The following is a 19502-nucleotide window of genomic DNA, read 5'->3' as shown; positions in this document are numbered from 1 at the left end:
GCAATAATAATAATAATAATAATAACCTATACAAGTGCGCGGAATGTCTAAGGCTCGAACCTGGTACAACATATGATAGGAGCAATATAAACCTTATTAGCTTACAACACGCATGACGCCTGAACAATACATCCGTTTACATCAAAGTTTCTGGGATATTTATAATGACATAGAAATTCTGCATATTCTATTATATGGGTACTCATTATAACTTTGATAGGAATATAACGGACTACTTGACTTGCAGGGTGAAGAGCACTGATTTAACAAAATCTCGTTTTCAATAGTTTCAAGAGAGAAATATTCCCTTGTCGCATTCATATATAGACCTGCATCACTGAGAATGGAGGGCAAGAAAGCATAGGGCACCATACTGGGGGGGGGAATCTTAGCATCTTACGCCAACAATGAATTATCTGATATAAGATTTTACACAGATCTCGTCCTTGAAGATTCCTTTATGAGTGCGGAAAGGCAGAGATGTTTCGTGTGTCTCTCATGTTAAACTCAAGCAGAAAGCACACAGGCAAGTTTACGCTCCGGACGAAGGCTTGGCCGAGCGTGCAACAGGTTGCTGGGGCAGTAAATCATACCTGACCTGTAGCAACAGAAGTAGGGGCCCGTATTAATTGCTTCTCGGCATGTTAACAATTAATACAGAAATAAACAAACTAGCACGGACCTTAGACATGAGGCAGGCACTTGGAACGAATGCATAAAGGTTTATTGTGTTACTGCTTGGTTCCTGTGGAGATAGCTGTCAGAGTTTATGGACAAAGCAACTGAAAGCGAACTGTGATTCTCACGTTGCTGACAATAAAGATTACTCTCTTCTGGGATGTGTTGTTCATGTCTTCTAAGGAACTGGGATTTGTAAATTACAGTTTATATTCTGTATAACTGTACGTATTTGCATGCAGGAAGATAAATTTGTAGCTAACTTCGACTGGTTTTGGGCGGAGTGTACGATGCTGCAGGTTCTGCATTTTTTTATAACCGAACAATACGTATGATAAGTTTACTGTTGCTGTGGGTTAGTTAGGAACTTTCCAGTAATACATGCTTATAGACATAAGATTCTTTGGAAACTTATATTTGCTCTGTTGAGTTCGGTATATGAAAGTTTTCGCTGAGGAATTTTGGTAGCAATCTATTTTGTCCTTACGTTTCTATATTTCAATGTCATTACTGTTGTTATCGTCAACATGTTCATCAACATTATCACCATTAGTATCAGCATCTACGTTTCCATAATCATTTTCTCGTATCTTGACGCCGTGACGAGTTCAAAGGTTGCGGGTAGAGATTGTGTCCAGGCATGGAGCATAGCTATAAACATATTGGAAAAACAGCAATGAGTCTCCTCCATATTTCAATATGTTATACTTGGAGACGTTGCTAACAAACAACGCAAAATAAAACATAAGCTATGACGCGCAGTGGCGTTCGCTTACTGTATGCAAAGAAGACCTAACGAACTATATTTTTAGTGTAAAACACTTTTAAGAAATATTGTTTGTGAAATTTTAGAAGTTATAACTGCGAACAATATTTTAAGATCTACAAGTGTAAAACTAATTTCCTTTTACTGTAATATCTCTGAAGATGGTCCCATGGGGGCCAAATGTGTATAACTACAAAATCTAATAAGATATATTCTATTAAATTTGTAACACTGGATGCTTATTATTATAATAATTCAAAGAGACTTTCTCCAGCCCAGAGGTTGTGCGGATGGGTTAACAATCACCTCCTACAGAAATAAAAGTTACAAAGGGCCTTGAGGTTACGTCCGTTCTGCAGATAGTGGTTCTCAAATTTCAGTTCTAGCGGAGCAGTTGGGATATTCATTTTTCGCATGGGACAAGAATTTGGACAACAAAAATTTATAACAAAAGTGTACATGTTTTCAATAATGTAATTTATTATATCAAATGTAAAACGACAATGAAGCAGAAAGATGATGAAGTTTTGTTACAATATCAATTTAAAAATATTATTCAAATGCATATATTATTATATACGAATCATTCTTCTCTTCGAAGCATCCGGCCCACTTGGCTTGTGGTACACCTGTTGAGAACCATTGCTATAGACTGGCCTAAGGAACGGAAACTTCGGGAATGTAAAAATTGACCTTAACGAAATGGAGCGTCAGGATGGTGACTGGATTCATGTGGCTTAAGATAGAGGCCAGTGGCGGGCCTTACTCAAGACGATACAGAATTTTCGGGTTCTCTAAAGGACTGGGAATTTTGTGATTCTTCGAGCGATTATCACTGTCTCAGGATGAATTCTACTCTATGAGCTTAGATCATCATCCACAGTCAGAGTATTGCAGAAGGCCATGTAGACAGACACATGCTTTCATATTCAAATTTTATTCAGAGTTTGCAAGTTAAACAGCGGAAAGACCTGTACAGTGCATATATCAATGCAGGAAAGAAAATCCCTTCTAGCAATTCTCTTCTAAACGGGACGATGGCATTCAAAGTGTATGAGCTGCCACCTAACGTGCTTATTTGGAACCACCAGATTACAGTGCTACATGGATTTCTGTATACGGAATTTAAGATCTCTGTTTCTTAAGCCATACAGTCAAGATAAGACGCGGCCACGCCATAGCTGAAGCGGTTAGTCGCTGGCTTCCAACCACGGCGGCCCGGGTTCGATCACGGGTCTGGTCAAGTGGGATTTGTGGTGGACAAAGTGGCGCTGGGGCATGTTTGGTTTCCCTTGCCAATCTTCATTCCACCAATTGCTCCACAATCACCCTCACCTATCATCTGGGGCTGGTACAATAGGCCAGAATTGGCCGCAGTACAAGGGACTTAGTCCCACCCAACTAGCAATAAAAAAAGTTAAGAGGCGATATTTCTTTATGAGAAATTAGATCTTCTGAAATATAACGCCTTGTAGTCAGTTTTAAGTCAACCGACGTTTCGGAGGAACATGTCACCTCCATCTTCATGACTGAAGAACATTTGTTTCTGTATCTGGTTAGCTTTACAGTAACAAGCAAACGCATCATGCATCAAATAAACCGTGATGTGTACAACTGGAAATGTGTACATGCTCGAAAAGAAAGAACAGTATCTCCTGGCCTAAAGAATCAAGGAAGAGGCCAACCTATTCCACTGATGAGGATAGGGAATGGTAGTCATCCATCACCCATTTCATAAGCTAAATATGTTCAATACCTGAAATCTACTGAAAGAAGAGGAACAGCAATGATCTCGAAGTAATTGCGGGGCCGTTACTCAACAGTGAACGTTGATGTCTTTTTCTGCCTATTCTCCGTCCCTGAAGATAAGGCGATATATTCCTCTGAAACGTCGGTTGACTTTCAACTGACTACACGGTATTAGATCCCAGGATATGGTAGTAATCTTCATATCCACTGCTGTGAGAACCTCAAATCCTATAAAACCCTAGAAGATTTTTACCAGAAAACCTCGTATATGACACTTGGAACAACCCGTTACTTCATTAGTCGAAAGTATGAAATTACATGTACGTAATGACCGTTGTACTTCAGTTCAATTCAATTCAATTCAATTTAATTCTTGATTATGAAGAAAGCTGTCTGCTGGGATTTGCGCCGTGTAGATATTGTATTAAACGACGTTTCTTCTTTTTTCTTCTACCCTGAAGATGGAGGCGATACGTTCCTCCGAAACGTCAGTTAATACAATATATACACGGCGCCACATCCCAGAAGACGGCTTTCTTCATAGTCACCGTCGTAAAAACCTCAAATCTTACATAATTTTTTATTGTTTGCAGAACTCTGTCTGAATCAGCATTGCAATGCCACTTTTATCGAAAATGTTCATGCTTGTGGCATACCTCTAGAGAACAGCACCGCTTAATGCACATTTTTAGCTGACCTTCTTTATTTTGAAAAAATAGGCTTATGAGATTTTCTTGCTGTCTATGTGTCTGTGTAGCCCCTTATCAACCTTTGAATGCTTGAACCAAATTTTATGAAATTTGTTAAGTATATTATGGCACCTGAGCCCATCTCAGCTGCGTATTTTATAAATTCGTCTCATCAGTCTGCGTGTCTGTATGTGTATCCCCCCTATTCTTTCTAGGCAACAGTTCGGTAAACACGTTCTCGGGGCAACGAGTACAAGCAACAATATAATAATTGTTGGACGCGTAGTTTTCTATGCGGTCAGGGTCGTATCAAAAGAAATACGCGATTCCTTCTTCCCAGAACTTGTTGTATTCTATAATGTTTGGTACCTTAGTATAAATACAGCTGTCTTTGCAGAACTGTTGAAATTCATAGCCTGCATATTCACTGAAATTTTCATTTCAGAGAGCTCCTTGCGAGCTATAATCTAGCCTATATGAGTGGATCAGATAAATATGTACAACGTGAAAAAATTTCAACAAGAAGAATGTCGTATTCTGGGACGTGACACCGTGTAGATCTTGTGTGAACCGACGTTTCGGAGGAAAGTATCGCCTCCCTCTTCAGAGTAGAAAAATCTACAAGCGAGGAACCATCGTGTGGGTCTTTCTACCCTGAAGATGGAGGCGATACTTTCCTCCGAAACGTCCGTTCACACAAGATCTACACAACGCCACATCCCAGAAGACGGCATTCTTCAGTCAACGCCGTGAAAACCTCAAATCTTACAAATTTCAACAGGTTTTTGGTGAATGAACTCATGTTTACGAAGAGAGAATACATATGCAACAAGATTTGTAGAAAAACACCTTAAATTAAGACTGGGCTTAATTACTTTGAACTGTTTAGGAAGTCGAGCAGTTCGTCTTTGATTCTATTTCTGGATCTCTTCAGGACGTAAATGATAATGCACAATTTTAGGACGAAATTTGAGGTAGAAACGTCATGGTTTATTATTTTTATTGTTTCTCTCTCAGTCTTCAAACCACCTTCTCAAAAATATATATTCGGAACCCTTTCAACACAACGGCGCAACTGCCTAGTTCGGTGACCCAAGCGGTAACGCTCATGACACATTCAGAAGCACTAAGTTCGAATTTTGTCCGACATATAAACTGTCCTGACTGAGGTGTTTCGTTGTACTCTTCAGTCTTTCTTAGGCAAATGACGAGAGAGCACCTTAAAATTAGAATGTAACTGATTCCTACAACTTCCGTTCCAGTGCACTCTTCACTAACATCCCATAAGTAAGTGTTACATACTCTGACATATTGAAATCACTGCTAAATAAACTGTAAATATGTAAATAAACAGATAATCTTGGTACACGTGGTTTTCTCACAGCGTTCATTCTGAAGATAGCGTAGTCGGTATAGCGAGTGGCCACGGACTGGACGACCGAGGGGCCGGATTTCGAATCCCGGTAAGGTCAAGAATTTTCTCTTTTCCACGTCGTTCATACGGGCTCTGTTGCCCAGCTAGCCCCCTATCCAATGGTTACCGGGGGTAAAGCGGCAGGGGCGTGAAGCTGACCACTAACCTCCAACTAGTAAAAGTGCTAAGAAACATGGATTTATACATCCACTTCCCCATACGCCTTCACAGCGAAGTTAGTTCAGCACAAGAGCAACTTCACATTTTTTTTACTTTCTTCCGGAATATAATATCAGTACTCCGATGGAAGCTGATCGACGTTTCGGAAGAACTTGTCTCCCGAAGAGTGGTCTAGGCAAGAAACCAGGAAGTAGGCAGAAAGCAGAGTTTACTCTTCCACCCTGCGACTGAAGGCAGTACGTTCCTCCGAAACGTCGGCGAACTTCTACCTGACTACTTAGCGTTACGCCCCAGAAGATGGCCCACGCTTATTATAATATCCTGCTATTAGGTTCATCAATCAGCCCCAACCACTATTAGTGCGGAAAATTCTTATTCCCGAAGGCGTATGATCATGTGTGTGATTTTGTTTTTATAGTTTCTGGCGTCAGTGGTCGCGCGGTTTGAAATGAGCCATGTGAGGGCGTAAGAACCATATTTAACTTCATGATGTTTAGGTTCACATATTGCCAGAAGCACCATTTCCAATCCGGTGCTAACACACACCGGTCATCCACATCAAGATGAAGCACTCACTGCTGGGATGTGAGTGTCAGTTGTGGGTACGACTAATCAGCAGAACAGGAAAGGACTCTGTGATACATTACCGTTAATTCTGCAGATATTATCCAGATAATACAGCGTGAGGAGTCACGAATATTACCTCTACTTAGTTTCGTAGCAAATACGTTCAAATTATAGAAGTGGCGTAATTAAAAGCACAGACAAAAAGTACAGGTCGTCTGAGAGGTAATTCTACCTCGTATGCGAGAGTTTCCGGTTCAAATCTGGAACCAGAAACTAGCTATCGTGACAGATGTTCATGTATTTCCTCGGTTTCTCCAGAAGAATGCCGAAACGTCACCTCAAATTAGGGCACGGCCGCTTTCCTTCACTCCCTTTCCAATTCATCACACGAATCATCCTGTGATTCGGCAGTACATAATGAACCATTTAAACCTTCCAATTTCTTTATCTATTATTTATTTAACCACGCTCGCATTAGCTCAAACTTCTTAGCGGCGACAGCTCGTGAAATAAAAAAATGAAAACATTAACAGCGACGTATCACACACTTCCTATTTCCAATATTTTATATGTAGTTTGGGACACGTGGTAGTGTAGTTGGTTGAGGCACTATGTTAGAAGCCGGGAGGTAGCGGGTTCGATTCCCAACGAGGTCGTTGGAATTTTCAATTTACCTATTCCTTCCAGCAGCACTATGACCCTTAGGTCGACTCGCCTCTGACAGAAATGAGTATCAAAAATCTTCCTGGGATTAAAGGTCGGCTGGTGCGTATGGCTGACAACCTCACCGCCATCTGTGAGTCGATTATGTAAAAAAAATGGCAGCCTCGACGACTCACAAGCCTATGGGTCTCCACGGCTTGTTACAGAAATATCTTTATCTTTGTTTATATTTAGTCGTCGTTATGGCTACAGCCAGAGATGGCGTTCCTTCCCCTCATTTACGATCAAATATTAAGACATCTTCACATAACAGGTCGCAGAAGAGAGGCCGTATTTCTTTCTCCGCATTCTTCAGTTGACGGTTCAGTTCTCGGCTCGGAGAGGCTCTCCTAATTGAGATGCCCATGGTTTTCCTCACTACCTCCAGGCAAATGCCAGTAGAGTACGCTAAGCTATGTCATGAACACGCCTTTCGATGTCCACTGTAATTCATATTTGCTAACCATCCAACCACTCTACGTAAGAGCCTACAAATAATTAAAATTGAGTGTGTCATTCAATGAATCAAGATTAAGTAAACCTACATCATTCTTCATTTTTTCACAGAGACCCTCTGTGGACTAGTGGTCAGAGTTCCTGGCTACAGATCCAGAGGTCTGGGTTAGACTTCCGGCGCTACCAGATTTTCTGAGAAATAGTGGTTCTGGAACGGGATCCAGTCAGTTTCGTGAGGACAACCAAGGAGCTATTTCAAGGAAATAGTGGCTCCGGTCTAGAAACCCGAGATTAACGCCCGTGGGGATCCGTTTCGCTGACCACGTGACACACTCTATCCGCAAAAGCTGGCACTAACTTCGCCGACAAGCGGCGATCGCTCAGTCAGTATAGTTCACTTGCGGACTACAGGCCAGTGAGTTTGTTTTTTTTGTTTTGTTTGTTAGTTTAGATTAGACAGTGCTGGACTGACATGTAAGCTAAGAGTCATAACCTAGGCCATTCGGGCCTCGCAATTTGAGGGGCCTGAAACATCGCGAAACGAAATAATATATTTTGCCCACGTACATATATATATATTTCAGTATTATCTTTCTGAAAAAAAAATGATTCTCATTTTTATCACAGGTCAAGGTCTCACGAAGTCGCTATACATTCCTGACTTTAGGACTGCGGCTAAAAATATGAAAGGTAAAAGCTATCCCTGTAACAGGCCGTGGACGACCATAGGGTTATGAGGTCGAGGCTCCCACATTTTCTAGACAGCCGGCTCACAGATGGCAGTGAGGTTGTCAGCCTTACGCGCCGGCCGCCCTTTACACGCAGGAATATTCCTGGTACTCATTTCTCTTAGAGGCTGAGTCGATCCCAGGGCCATAATATGGCTAGAAGGATTAGGCAGTTTGAAAAGAAAAGATCGACCTCATCGGGATTCGATCCTGCGACCTTCCGGCTTTTAGCATGGTGCCCCAACAAATTACGCTACCGCGTGTCCCCTTAGAACTGCGGCTACACATAGATTAATCACGAACAGATGGAAGAAATGTCCGGTTTTAACGCATCACGTAATTTAAAGACATATATTTGATGCTCTATTTTAAAAAACGACAATTTTATTCTAATACATGATAGGATTACTGCAGTCCAACTCTTGGGCTCGCTCCTACCTCTATATGAGCCCGAAAAATATGACCCAGGTTTCAAAAGGGTCCAAGTACAAGATCCCGTGTTTGCGTTCGCTCTGAGACATGAAACATGGAACTGATTTTATTCTCGCAATCTGAAGTATGGCGGTAAGCAACCGAAGTAGGAACCTTTCAACAGAACAGACGGTCATTTCGATGAAACAGCAATTTTATTCCACACATACAAAAAAAAGTTGAATGCATTTAAATAAAGGACGGAGTAAGTAGACTACTTAATGATTTGCAGAATGTCTTGACAGGAAATGTTAACATTATTATTGAAATTAGTTATTCGTGCTTTGAACAATCAGAAACTGAAGGACTTGTCTTCGCTATTAAACTGTGATGCACCTGCGTGATGGCGTAATTCAAAAGCTTTAAACCTGGAGGTGTTGAGCTTGAAATATCGCGTTTAGAAGCTCTGACTCTTCTGGTTTTGATTTATACCAGTAAAGGAAATGTATCTCGCCATCTTACAACAGAAATGTGACCATAGAACTAATTAGCGAACCAACTCAGTACAGGAGAGTCCATGTTGAAAAGCTAAGACTCCTTCGACTACACAAGAAATTCCCTGCCTTTTATTGAACTCTCAAAAGATCCGCACTTCTTATCTATCCTGAGCCGAATGAACTTAGTCAGTAATGTCACTCCCCAGTTTCTCTACCTCAATTCTAATACTGACCTATCGTGGCCCATGTCTTCAAAGTGTTTCCTTACCGACCAAAATTTTGTGAGCATGACTCATCTCTCCCATGCATGCTACGTGTTCTACTAATCTCATCTTCTTTTAATTAGATCTAATCATTCTAACAATATGACTATATCATGAAGATCAAGCCTACACATGGTGAATCTCCCATTATGCACCTTTGTCAGCATCATGCAAAATTTACCCTCCAAGGCACAAAGAATGAAAAAGGAAAAGGTAAAACTATCCCTGTAACAGGCCGTGAAGGTCCCTAGGATTGTGAAACCTGACCAATGATCTCCATCTAGCACCAAAATCAAGAATGCGTGCAGTTGTATATGCACTCCCTCACACTGCCAAATGGCCTGGTGCTAAATTATGTTTAAGGGAAGCTTTATATTTACCTTACATTATATTATTCCCTCACTCAATCACTCACTCAGTCATGAGCTGAGACCTTCCTGAGAACCAGCCAGTTGTGCAGCCACTCAAGAATTTCCAAACATTTTATGAAACTCGAAGGTTTATTATCGTGTTCATAAGAGCCCTCTACCGGTCCCTATCCTGAGCCAGATCAATCAAATCCTTACCATGCCATCCTATCTCTCTAAGATTATTGTATTATTACCTACAGTTTAAAAATATAAAAAGATTAACAACAATGATGAATAAGCAATTGAAGTAGGAACTAAAAATATATATTCTGTAAATGAAAATAAATGTAGCCTATAACAAGTAATATAGAAAGTAATTCAGCTTGGGCGTAAGATATAATGAAATATTTCTGAACTATCGAGAAAGCAAAATTTTCGTAAACAAGGATGACAAAATATGGATGAACAAAATAGCACTGCTATTCCTTCGTGCTTAGAAGTAAATGGTTGAAAACGCACATGAATTCAAAAGCTGAGAAGCATTGAACCCATGTCACGGTCACGAGATACCACAAGGCTATGGTATAGCGGTTCAAGAACACTGACATAAGTGACCTATCTGATATTTAGAAAATTACAAACAAAACATGAAGTTTCTCGACAAACCTGCCGACTAAAATCATTCTCTGAAACAGGAAATCCACAAGTAAAGTAACTCGTGATAATGTGGGCATTTTCTTATAGACGGGTATATATATATATATATTTTCAAGCATCGGTACATGGTGTGGCAACACTGGAACATGGCAAACATGTAATGTTGTGTGTGTGTGTTCTTGAGCAGTCTATAAGTTGCGCCTCTTGTATCTGAGCATCTTCAGTGCAAACGAGTAGAACACATGAAGAAAGCAGTCTTCTGGGATTTGGCACCGTGTATATGTGGTGTTAATCGACGTTTCGGAGGAACGTATCGCCTCCATCTTCAGGGTAGAAGAAAAAATATAAGAAATCTGCAAGCGAAGAGACCGTGAGAATCGGTAAAAGCAGACACGTGTCTCACGGTCTCTTCGCTTGCAGATTTCTTATATTTTTCCTTCTACCCTGAAGATGGTGGCGATACGTTCCTCCGAAACGTCGATTAACACCACATATACACGGTGCCAAATCCCAGAAGACTGCTTTCTTCAAGTAGAGCACCTGTTCACATTACTTTATGTCTACACCATAACCCAGAATTCAGTTATTCGTGCCCTCAAAAATCTCACAGTTTCCAATATATCGTCCTCGGTCCTTTCTATGAAACAGGTGGCGTCAAAGGCAAGTGACGTTTCAATCGTCCCATCCTTAGTGATAAAACATTGTAAGAAATTCAATACCGTTTATTGTAGGCACCATGAAATCCAGCTAGGAAACGTCGCCAGCAAAATTAAGCTCCGGAAGTCTACGNCGGCCCCCCTCCCTCCAACTTTGAAGCATACGGATGATTTTCTCAGTTTCATGATCATTTTGCAGACGGTAGGACTATTTGGATGAGTGATAACCTCGTCGTAAGGCCTCTACCTAAACATGGGACAACATAAACACAGAATAAACGCATACACATACCAAATATCCATGCCTTGTGTGGAATTCGAACCCACGATCCCGACTTTCGAGCGAGCGAAGACAGTACTTGCCTTAGACCGCTCGGCTACGGTGACTGGCGGAAGTCTACGAAGGGCTATGAAATTCTTGAAGCCTTGCGCTTCCGCTTTACACACTGTATGAATTTACAGCACCTGTCGAATTCAAACAGTGCGTTATTTCCAGTGGTTTCGACACCTCATCCGAAACGGTGACATTTGGGCCAGTGTTTTTCTTTTTCATGACTAGGAATGGTTTCACTTAAGTGGAGGTGTCATTACGCTCGGACAGCACGGACGAAATCAACTGCTGTTTGAAGCTACATGATGCAAGGCCTCATGTGGAAACTCCATAATGTCCCATTTGAAAGGGTTCTTTAATGGTCACATCATTTGGAAGGTTATCATGGTCTCCGAACTTTTCCTCACCATTCTTCTTCATTAATTACGTAATTACTAATGAAGCTGAGGCCTTCTAGAGGAACCGCCAATTCTGCAACTACTCAAGGATTTCCCAGCATTTATGAAATCCGAAGGTTCACTACCGTATTCACAAGAGCCCTCAACTGGTCCCTATCCTGAGCCAAGTCAATCCAATCCATAACATCCCATCCTATCTCTCTAAGATACATTTTTTAGGGCCGCGCCATAGCTCAAGCGGTTAGTCGCTAGCTTCCCACCGTGGCGGCCCTGGTTCGACCCCGGGTCTGGTCAAGTGAGATTTGTGGTGGACAAAGTGGCGCTGGAGCAGGTTTTCTCCGAGTACTTCGGTTTCCCTTGCCAATCTTCATTCCACAATTGCTCCACAATCACACTCACCTATCATCTGGGGCTGGTACAATAGGCCAGAATTGGCAGCAGTACAAGGGACTTAGTCCCACCCTATTAGCAATAAAAAATATATCCATTTTAATATTGTCCACCCACCTACGCCTTTGTCTTCCCAGTGGTCTCTTTCCTTCTGGCTTTCCCACCAATATCCTATATGCATTTCTCGTACTTCTTCATTGGGGCTACTAAAAGAAAGTAGCTACCAGACATTCAAAGAACTGAAACGAGAGGAAGAAAGACCGATCCCATGAGAGACTTCGTAGTCTCAGGAGACACAACAAGAAGTGTGAGTGTATCGGCATTTCCCATGAATACATACATGCAGACCGTGGGCCAAATCTTCAAGTTAAGGCGGGAGGGGTTGCAGATCTTCGGGACCAATCTGTGCTGAAGAATCACTTGACTTAAATCTGATAATTTCTCTCTCACTCTGTTAACTAACTTTTCTAAAATAACAGACAATTAATCTTCCCATTTATCATTCTAGGGAGCTAGGACACCTCAGTTGGCATAGCTGTGTGCTATGGGGTGAATGGCGGGGGTTTAATTTCCAGCATGGGCAAGAAGTTTTGTCTCTACTCCACAGCGTCCAGACCGTCCAGACCGACTCTGGGGCAAACCCATTCTCTTATACAACGGCTACTGTCGGTTTTAACGGGAGGGTAAAGCGGCAAGGCCGGTCATGGTAGGCGAGCGGGCTAGGGCATGTACTGTTTTTGAACGGGAGGGTAAAGCGGCAAGGCCGGTCACGGTAGCCGAGCGGGCTAGGGCATGTACTCTTTTTTAACGGGAGGGTAAAGCGGCAAGGCCGGTCACGGTAGCCGAGCGGGCTAGGGCATGAACTGTCTTTGCTCATTCGGAAGTCGGGATCGTGGGTTCGAATCCCACACAAGGCATGGATATTTGGTATGTATATATGTTTATTCTGTTTGTGATGTCCTCTGTTTAGGTAGGGGCCTTGCGACAAGCTGATCACTCGTCCAAGGAGTCCTACCGCCTGTAAAATGATCATGAAACTGAAAATCAGAGGCCAAGGCCCAAGGGGGCTGTAGAGCCAGTGAAAAACTAAGGGGCAGTGGCATGAATCTGACCCATCATCTTCTTCTAGTGCTGAAGTCAAGAATGGTGGAGCTGCACCTACACTCCGCCACATGTCCTTATGGCGTGGTGTTGAATCGTTCCTTTATGAATGATCTGGTGCCATGCTTCTGCCTTCGTCGCTTACAGCCCCCTCCATTTACATGCACATCTTCATTTAAAGGTTACAGACTTCCGGGTGTGACGCAGTGTTGACTGGTATACGTTTACCGAAGTTTCAGAGATATATGCTGCCTCAGTCTCTCACCCTGATGGAGGAAGCACGTTCTTCAGGAATATCGGTAAACTTCTAACAGAATATACGGCACTAGAACGAAGAAAGCGGCAATCTTCTTACTCAAGGTTGTGAGAACTTGAGACCTTTCTGTTACGTTTTTACTTCTAGTTGCCCTGCGTTTTAATATCAATAAAATGTGAACCAGTCTCTACAGGACTAATTGTGCACGATTTTAAGGCTATGCTAAATAAAAACAAAGCTATTTAAAAGAATGCTTCTTTGCTTCATCATTCCTAACAGTCTCGAAGTAGAAACATTTTGACATATAATAAAAGCAAAGTTGTCCCTGTACTTATATGGAGGAATGGAGGTTTAGCTCCACTTTCCTTGACCTCGGCACTAGTTGGAGGTGAATGGCCAGCTTTATGTATCGACCGATTTACCCTCAAGGAAAATAGCCATTGAATAGTAATCTGGGTGGGGCCTAGAGCCGGATTTGACGTTGTGGAAAAAAGAAAAAGAAAAAGAAAAAACCTTGACATTGCAAGGATTCAAACCCGGGCCATCCAGTCCCTTAGCCCGTCGATACATCTACTGAGTTATCATGACTCTGACATATAATAAACATCAATGGAAAATTATGGTGCAGGAACTATGAGAGCTCTTCGTTATGACGCGCAAAATTTTAGTTACTTATGTTTAACTCAATGGTCTAGAAAACCGAGACTAACGGCCGTGGGGATTCGTTGCGATGACCACGCGACACGCTCTATCCTCAAAAGTTGGCACTAACTTCGCCGACAAGCGGCAGTCGCTCGGTCGGTATAGTTCGCTTGCGGACTACAGGCCACCAAGTTAGTGTGTTCGTTTATATCCAACTCAATAAATACGCGAAAGAGTCTTCCAGACAGAAGTTCGCCCATCAGTTCTGACTGTATCCCCAAGCATTTATAACCTGATGTATGAATGAATGTATAAGGGGTGGGCCTTCTCGGCCCTTGCACCGCGACCTACAGTGGTCTATTGTGCTTTAACCGGATATATGCGAATATCTGTTTTTTATTTCCTGGATAATTTAAATTTACATATTCATTGAGCATGAATTACGGAACGCTGAGACGTCACAACCCTATACGAAGAGACACTAACGAACGGCGTCTCGGGGACCAAGGACGCAACTTAAGATTAGAACTTCTAAAAGATTTTTGATCATCTTTGAGTCATCTTCTAACTGGAGTCTCGTTTGTTTTATTTTTTTCTTTTAGCTCGATTTTTAGCCTTATATTCAACACAGAACTTCTGCTGACGAAATGTACATTCACAGTCAAACCTTGGCTGCCTGAGGGCAGAAGTGTTGCCCCTTCCCCCCCCCCCCACTTCCCGCTTCACAGCATCCAGTCCGCTGTGAGAGGGTATGAAAGAGCCACAGTGATCAGGAATGAAACAAACATCCGACTACTTACGTCATTGTCGTCCAAGTAGCTGTAAACTTCCAGCTTATCGAGACGAATGGTTCCTTGGAAGGGGTAGATGAGTGTTCCCTGGGGGATACGAGCGTTGGTCCATACATTGACCCTCATCTCTGGCAACTTATTGGCGTTCCTGTCCACCGCCGGGGTCGTCGCTGACACAGTTGGTGCAGGTCCCGCCGTCAAAACCAAGGAAAACTCCTGTGGAATCAGTACACACGTTTCCATTGTGATAGTTATTAAGTCCTTTTCGTTCCAAGTGCAAATAGGCTCTGAAGCAGCTCACAGGATGGCGGAAGAATTCAATTACAATTCCAAGGTCACTGAATCAATTTCAATTCAGAACAGGTAATGTAGGTTAACACCATGAATCGTTCAATGTAAATAAGACATTTAAAGAATATATTTACACGATTAGTAACATCCTATCCAATTGTCTGTTCATGGATGAATGTCTTTTTGATTCAATTCATTAACACTATGTGCAGTTCCTATGTAAATAAATTCATTAATTAATACATATTCTGCACGTTATAGTTACATACACCGTACAAGTTTGCAAAGTAATTAGGTCGTTTCACACAAATACTTAATTGTTCAACTATATTTCGCCCTTTGGCTGCTGGTGAAGCACATGTCAGTAGCAGCTTCAAGTAATATCAGCGTGTGTAGTTACGATCAGTTTTTAACAAGAAAGCACACAGGGTGAATAGAAATCAAATACACAGTCAAATGTTCGGCACACAATCACAACTGTGGGAAATGTTTCACAGCATCAATCCAAAATCTTTCGCTTTATCGATGGTGCAACTAGTGTCACTAATCAAGGTCACTCGTTGGTACATCACCGACACCGCCCACGGAGTCACCACTTGCAGAGCACACGCGGATGACAGCCGTAATGTTAGCCTACTCTGCTATTGACCTTCCTCCGTCGTGGTCAGCTTCTGCAACCAAACTGAAGACCCAGCCCAAGAACTGGAGAGGAAGCGCCCGACCACGTGGTCCCCTCAAGAAGTTCCCCCCTCCTTCCCGCCCGCCCAAACTACTCCACCTAAACTATAGCAACAGGTGAAATAACAATGAATAGGGAGAGTGGGAAAAAAATAAAGAAAAATTGAAGAAGGCGGTGCCTAAGAATGATTTGCTGCCAATAAGGAGTGAGGCCCCTTCTACTAAGACAAATATCTTGACCAATGAGGACTCTTGTTATTATATACAGAAACAAGTAGCGGGGCCAGCAGCTACGGTGATGTCACAAGGTAACATTGCACATGGAGGGCTGGCCACAGTCCAGGTCTCTATCGCTTTATGTAATCTAGATTGAAGAAGAGAGGCTGCATTACACTACATGACGCTGCTTGCTTGCCTCCCCGCCTGGACCTTCGCCTACATAGTGTTTCTCAGCGGCTTGGACGTGACTGTACATCAGCATAATTTGTGTGTGTGCGCGCATTATTATTCATATAGCCTACGTGTATACCTCTGTACGTAAATACGTTACAGGTGTATGGCATTAAATTTGTAGTTCGTTTAATGACGTCAGTAACTCCGGCCATGCAGCACCGAATGACTGGGTGGCAGTAAACAGTGAATTCGAAAGGATAAGGATCGAAAGGATAGTGGCTTAATTTGAGGTGCTTGCTTACTTAATCCGTTCCTCTTATATCCTACGGTGTCGAGGTTGTTACTGTATTCATTTTTGATCATTTTACAGACGGTAGGACTCCTTGGGCGGGTGATCAGCTCGTCGCAAGGCCTCTACCTAAATACAGGACAACACAGACAAAGAATATAGACATACCAAACAGCCAAGGCTTGTGTGGGATTCGAACCCTCGATCCCGGCTTCCGAGCGAGCGAGGACAGTACATGTCTTAGACCGCTCAGCTACCGTGACCGGCAATTTGAGGTACTACTGCAGTAACTTCTTGAAGGAATGGGGTATACAAGAAGCCGATCAGTCAGAATAATCAGTGTCCTGGCCGAAATTCGATCCGAGAACCTTTCGAATACAAATGAGAAACATTACCTTTAAAGCAGCTTCCTTGGTTATTTGGAATTTAATAGGCCTACATATTCGAGTCAACTGAAAATATTAACAGATTGATCATCTAAAACTTTAAGTATTCAAATATATTTACGAGCCGGGGTAGTGCAGACGGTATAGCGACTGTTTACGAGCTGGACGTTCGAGGGGTCGAAGTTCGAGTCCCATTAGGGGCAAGAATTTTTTCTTCTACACATGGTTCAGACCGACTCTGGGGCTTACCAAACCTCCTATAAAATGGGTACCGAGGTTTCTTTCCCCGGAAGTAAAGCGACCGGAGGCGTGAAGCTGACCAATCACCCTCAACCTGTTCCAAGGTCAAGAAAATATGGATCTATATATCCATTCCCCCATGGCGTAGTGCTTAATTAATTAAGCACAGAAACAACTTTACCTTTAATAGTACGTATTTAAAAATTAAGTTTTTATTCCACCGAAAACACTAGAACTTTTCTTTTACGATTTTCCCATGAGTTATTGCTCCGAAGAAAATAACAGCGATATATTGGGAGAATGAAGCTCAGTGGGAAAAATGGAGAGCTTTCAATGTCAGGTGGTACATGTACGAGTTGTGCCCACTACGCTTCAAAAAGTTAGCAGGATTTTAGGAACTAGTAATTAGCCTGAATGATAAAAGTTGCATGCAAAATGTGAGTAACATATTAGGATTTAAGATGGGGATTTGAAATAAAAGCAGTAGGAAATGTTAAAATAAATAATTTATGTAAAAAAGGGTTAAATTAAAAGAACAAATTAGAAGCAGTTTCTACTACCATTCTAAACACTAATTATGGTCACCTTGTTAATTAGCGACCGCTAAAAACCAAAGAATCAAAGTCACACCAAGAATGGAATTATTTTTCAGCATCTTACACGTATATCTTGAATTGCTGTTAAAGAAGGGACAAGTTACTTTCCGACTCGCGTTGTTCAACGCACTCAGATACAGAACGGCTCATGGTTCATGTCAGAGCAGTAGTTACGTAGAAGAGTATGAGGATTCAGACAGCATCAGCGATTTTTCCAAAATGAAAACGACTCTGCTTCTGCTGACATAGTTGTCTTCGACTGCGCACATTAGTCATTAACAGGACATGCGCGAAACAAGATAAATCATCCATTGCTAGGAAATGGCACAGTAAATACGCTATTATGTCAAAAAAGCGAGCCGTTCCTAGGCAGCAAATATATTTCAGCAAGGGAGTAAATGTTGGAGACAGTGTTTTCTGTGCGGTCCGACACGAGTCTATGTAGTGAATACGAACAAGACTAGCACCCGTGTGGAGGCTGGGTCGAATGCACCCACCGTGACCCTGCGAGTCGTCGGAGAGAGTAAAATATGGTCTTGAGTCACAAGGGACTCGGACCCGAGGAAGACTGCGCTGGCAAGAGCCAGCAACATATACAAAAGACACACCTATCCTATCGTCAGAGAGGGAGCCCCACAAAAACAGGATCGTAACTGTCAAACACTAATAAATATCTGGTCATGAACTTCAGATGGGGCTCGACACCAAGACATACTGACTGAGTGACTGACCGTCAATCGCAATGTGACTTTGACTCTGACTAGTTAGTTGAGAGTCGAGAGTTGGAGCGATGAGTGAGATGTGAGACAGTCCTCAGCCGGTAATGAGGTGAACACGGAAGCTGAGGAATCTATATTGTTGCGAGCCGTAATCTAGCAACGGCTAGCGAAGGCAGACTGAGAAAACTTAATGTGTGTTGTAGTGAGCAGTTGAGTGAGTGAATTAGCGAGAGCGATATAATGACTAGCATTTACGATCTGTAAGAGTTCAATAAATCCAATTACCAGTCCAAACCCCGTGCCTAGTCACTAACACGTGACAATGTAATATCTAAATAATAATAAGACGTTTTGGATAGAGCTCATGAAGCCTACTTTCCTACTGAACAGACTTCCGGGTCTTATTGCTATTATCATCATATTTAAGTAACATGAATTTATAACTGAAGAATAAAATTCAATTCAACACAGGGGTTAGGAAGTCGGGCTCTTCCCCAGATGATTATACGCTCGAATCCAGTTTTGGTCAGAATAATGTATTTATTTCAGTTGTAAATTCGCTTAATATTAATACTCGTAGGTTTACTATTTGAGTAATCTGTGGTTCTGTATGAGTGTGGAACTTGGTCTCTGACATTAAGGGAGGAACACACAGGATGTTTGTGAACAGGTTGTTGAGGACAATATTTGAACCGAAGAAAGATGAAGTGAAAGAAGGTTGGAGAGAACTGCATAATGAGCAACTTCATAATTGTACTCTTCTCCAAGTATAATTAGAATAATTAAATCAAAGGGGATTAGGTGGACAGGGCACGTAGCACGAATGGGGAAGACGAGGGATGCATATAGGATATTGGTGGGAAAGCCAGATGGAAAGAGGCCACTAGGAAGACCAAGGCATATGTTGGTGGGCAGTATTAAAATGGATGTTAGAGATATAGGATGGTATGGTATGGATTGGATTGATCTGGCTCAGGATAGGGACCAGTGAAGGTCTCTTTTGAATAAGGTAATGAACCTTCGGGTTCGATAAAATGCTGGGAAGTTCTTGAGTTGCTGCACAATTGACGGGTTCTCAAGAAGTGTTCAGCTCCATGAATGAGTGAATGATAACATATGAATTTAAAAATGCATTAAAATACCTGCTTAAATTAACAGTAGTTTTTACGAACGTATGTTTCTTATGAAGAAAGCAGTCTTTTGGGATTTGGCACCGTGTATAAGTGGTAACCGACGTT

General features: G+C 42.1%; 1 protein-coding gene across 1 annotated transcript in view; it reads right to left on the bottom strand.

Annotated features, from left to right (window-relative positions):
- Nucleotides 1–19502, bottom strand: part of LOC111872937 (zinc finger protein interacting with ribonucleoprotein K) — a 486178-nt gene that overhangs the window by 345775 nt on the left and 120901 nt on the right. The window contains exon 3 of the mRNA XM_023867237.2: nt 14682–14888. Coding sequence (XP_023723005.1) covers nt 14682–14888 — 207 coding nt within the window. The remainder of the gene's footprint in view (nt 1–14681; nt 14889–19502) is intronic.

The sequence above is a fragment of the Cryptotermes secundus genome, unplaced genomic scaffold (assembly GCF_002891405.2).
Source record: "Cryptotermes secundus unplaced genomic scaffold, Csec_1.0 scaffold407, whole genome shotgun sequence".
NCBI lineage: Eukaryota > Metazoa > Arthropoda > Insecta > Blattodea > Kalotermitidae > Cryptotermes > Cryptotermes secundus.
Note: the sequence above shows the minus strand (reverse complement) of the source record. Positions and strands in the feature narration are given on the sequence as shown.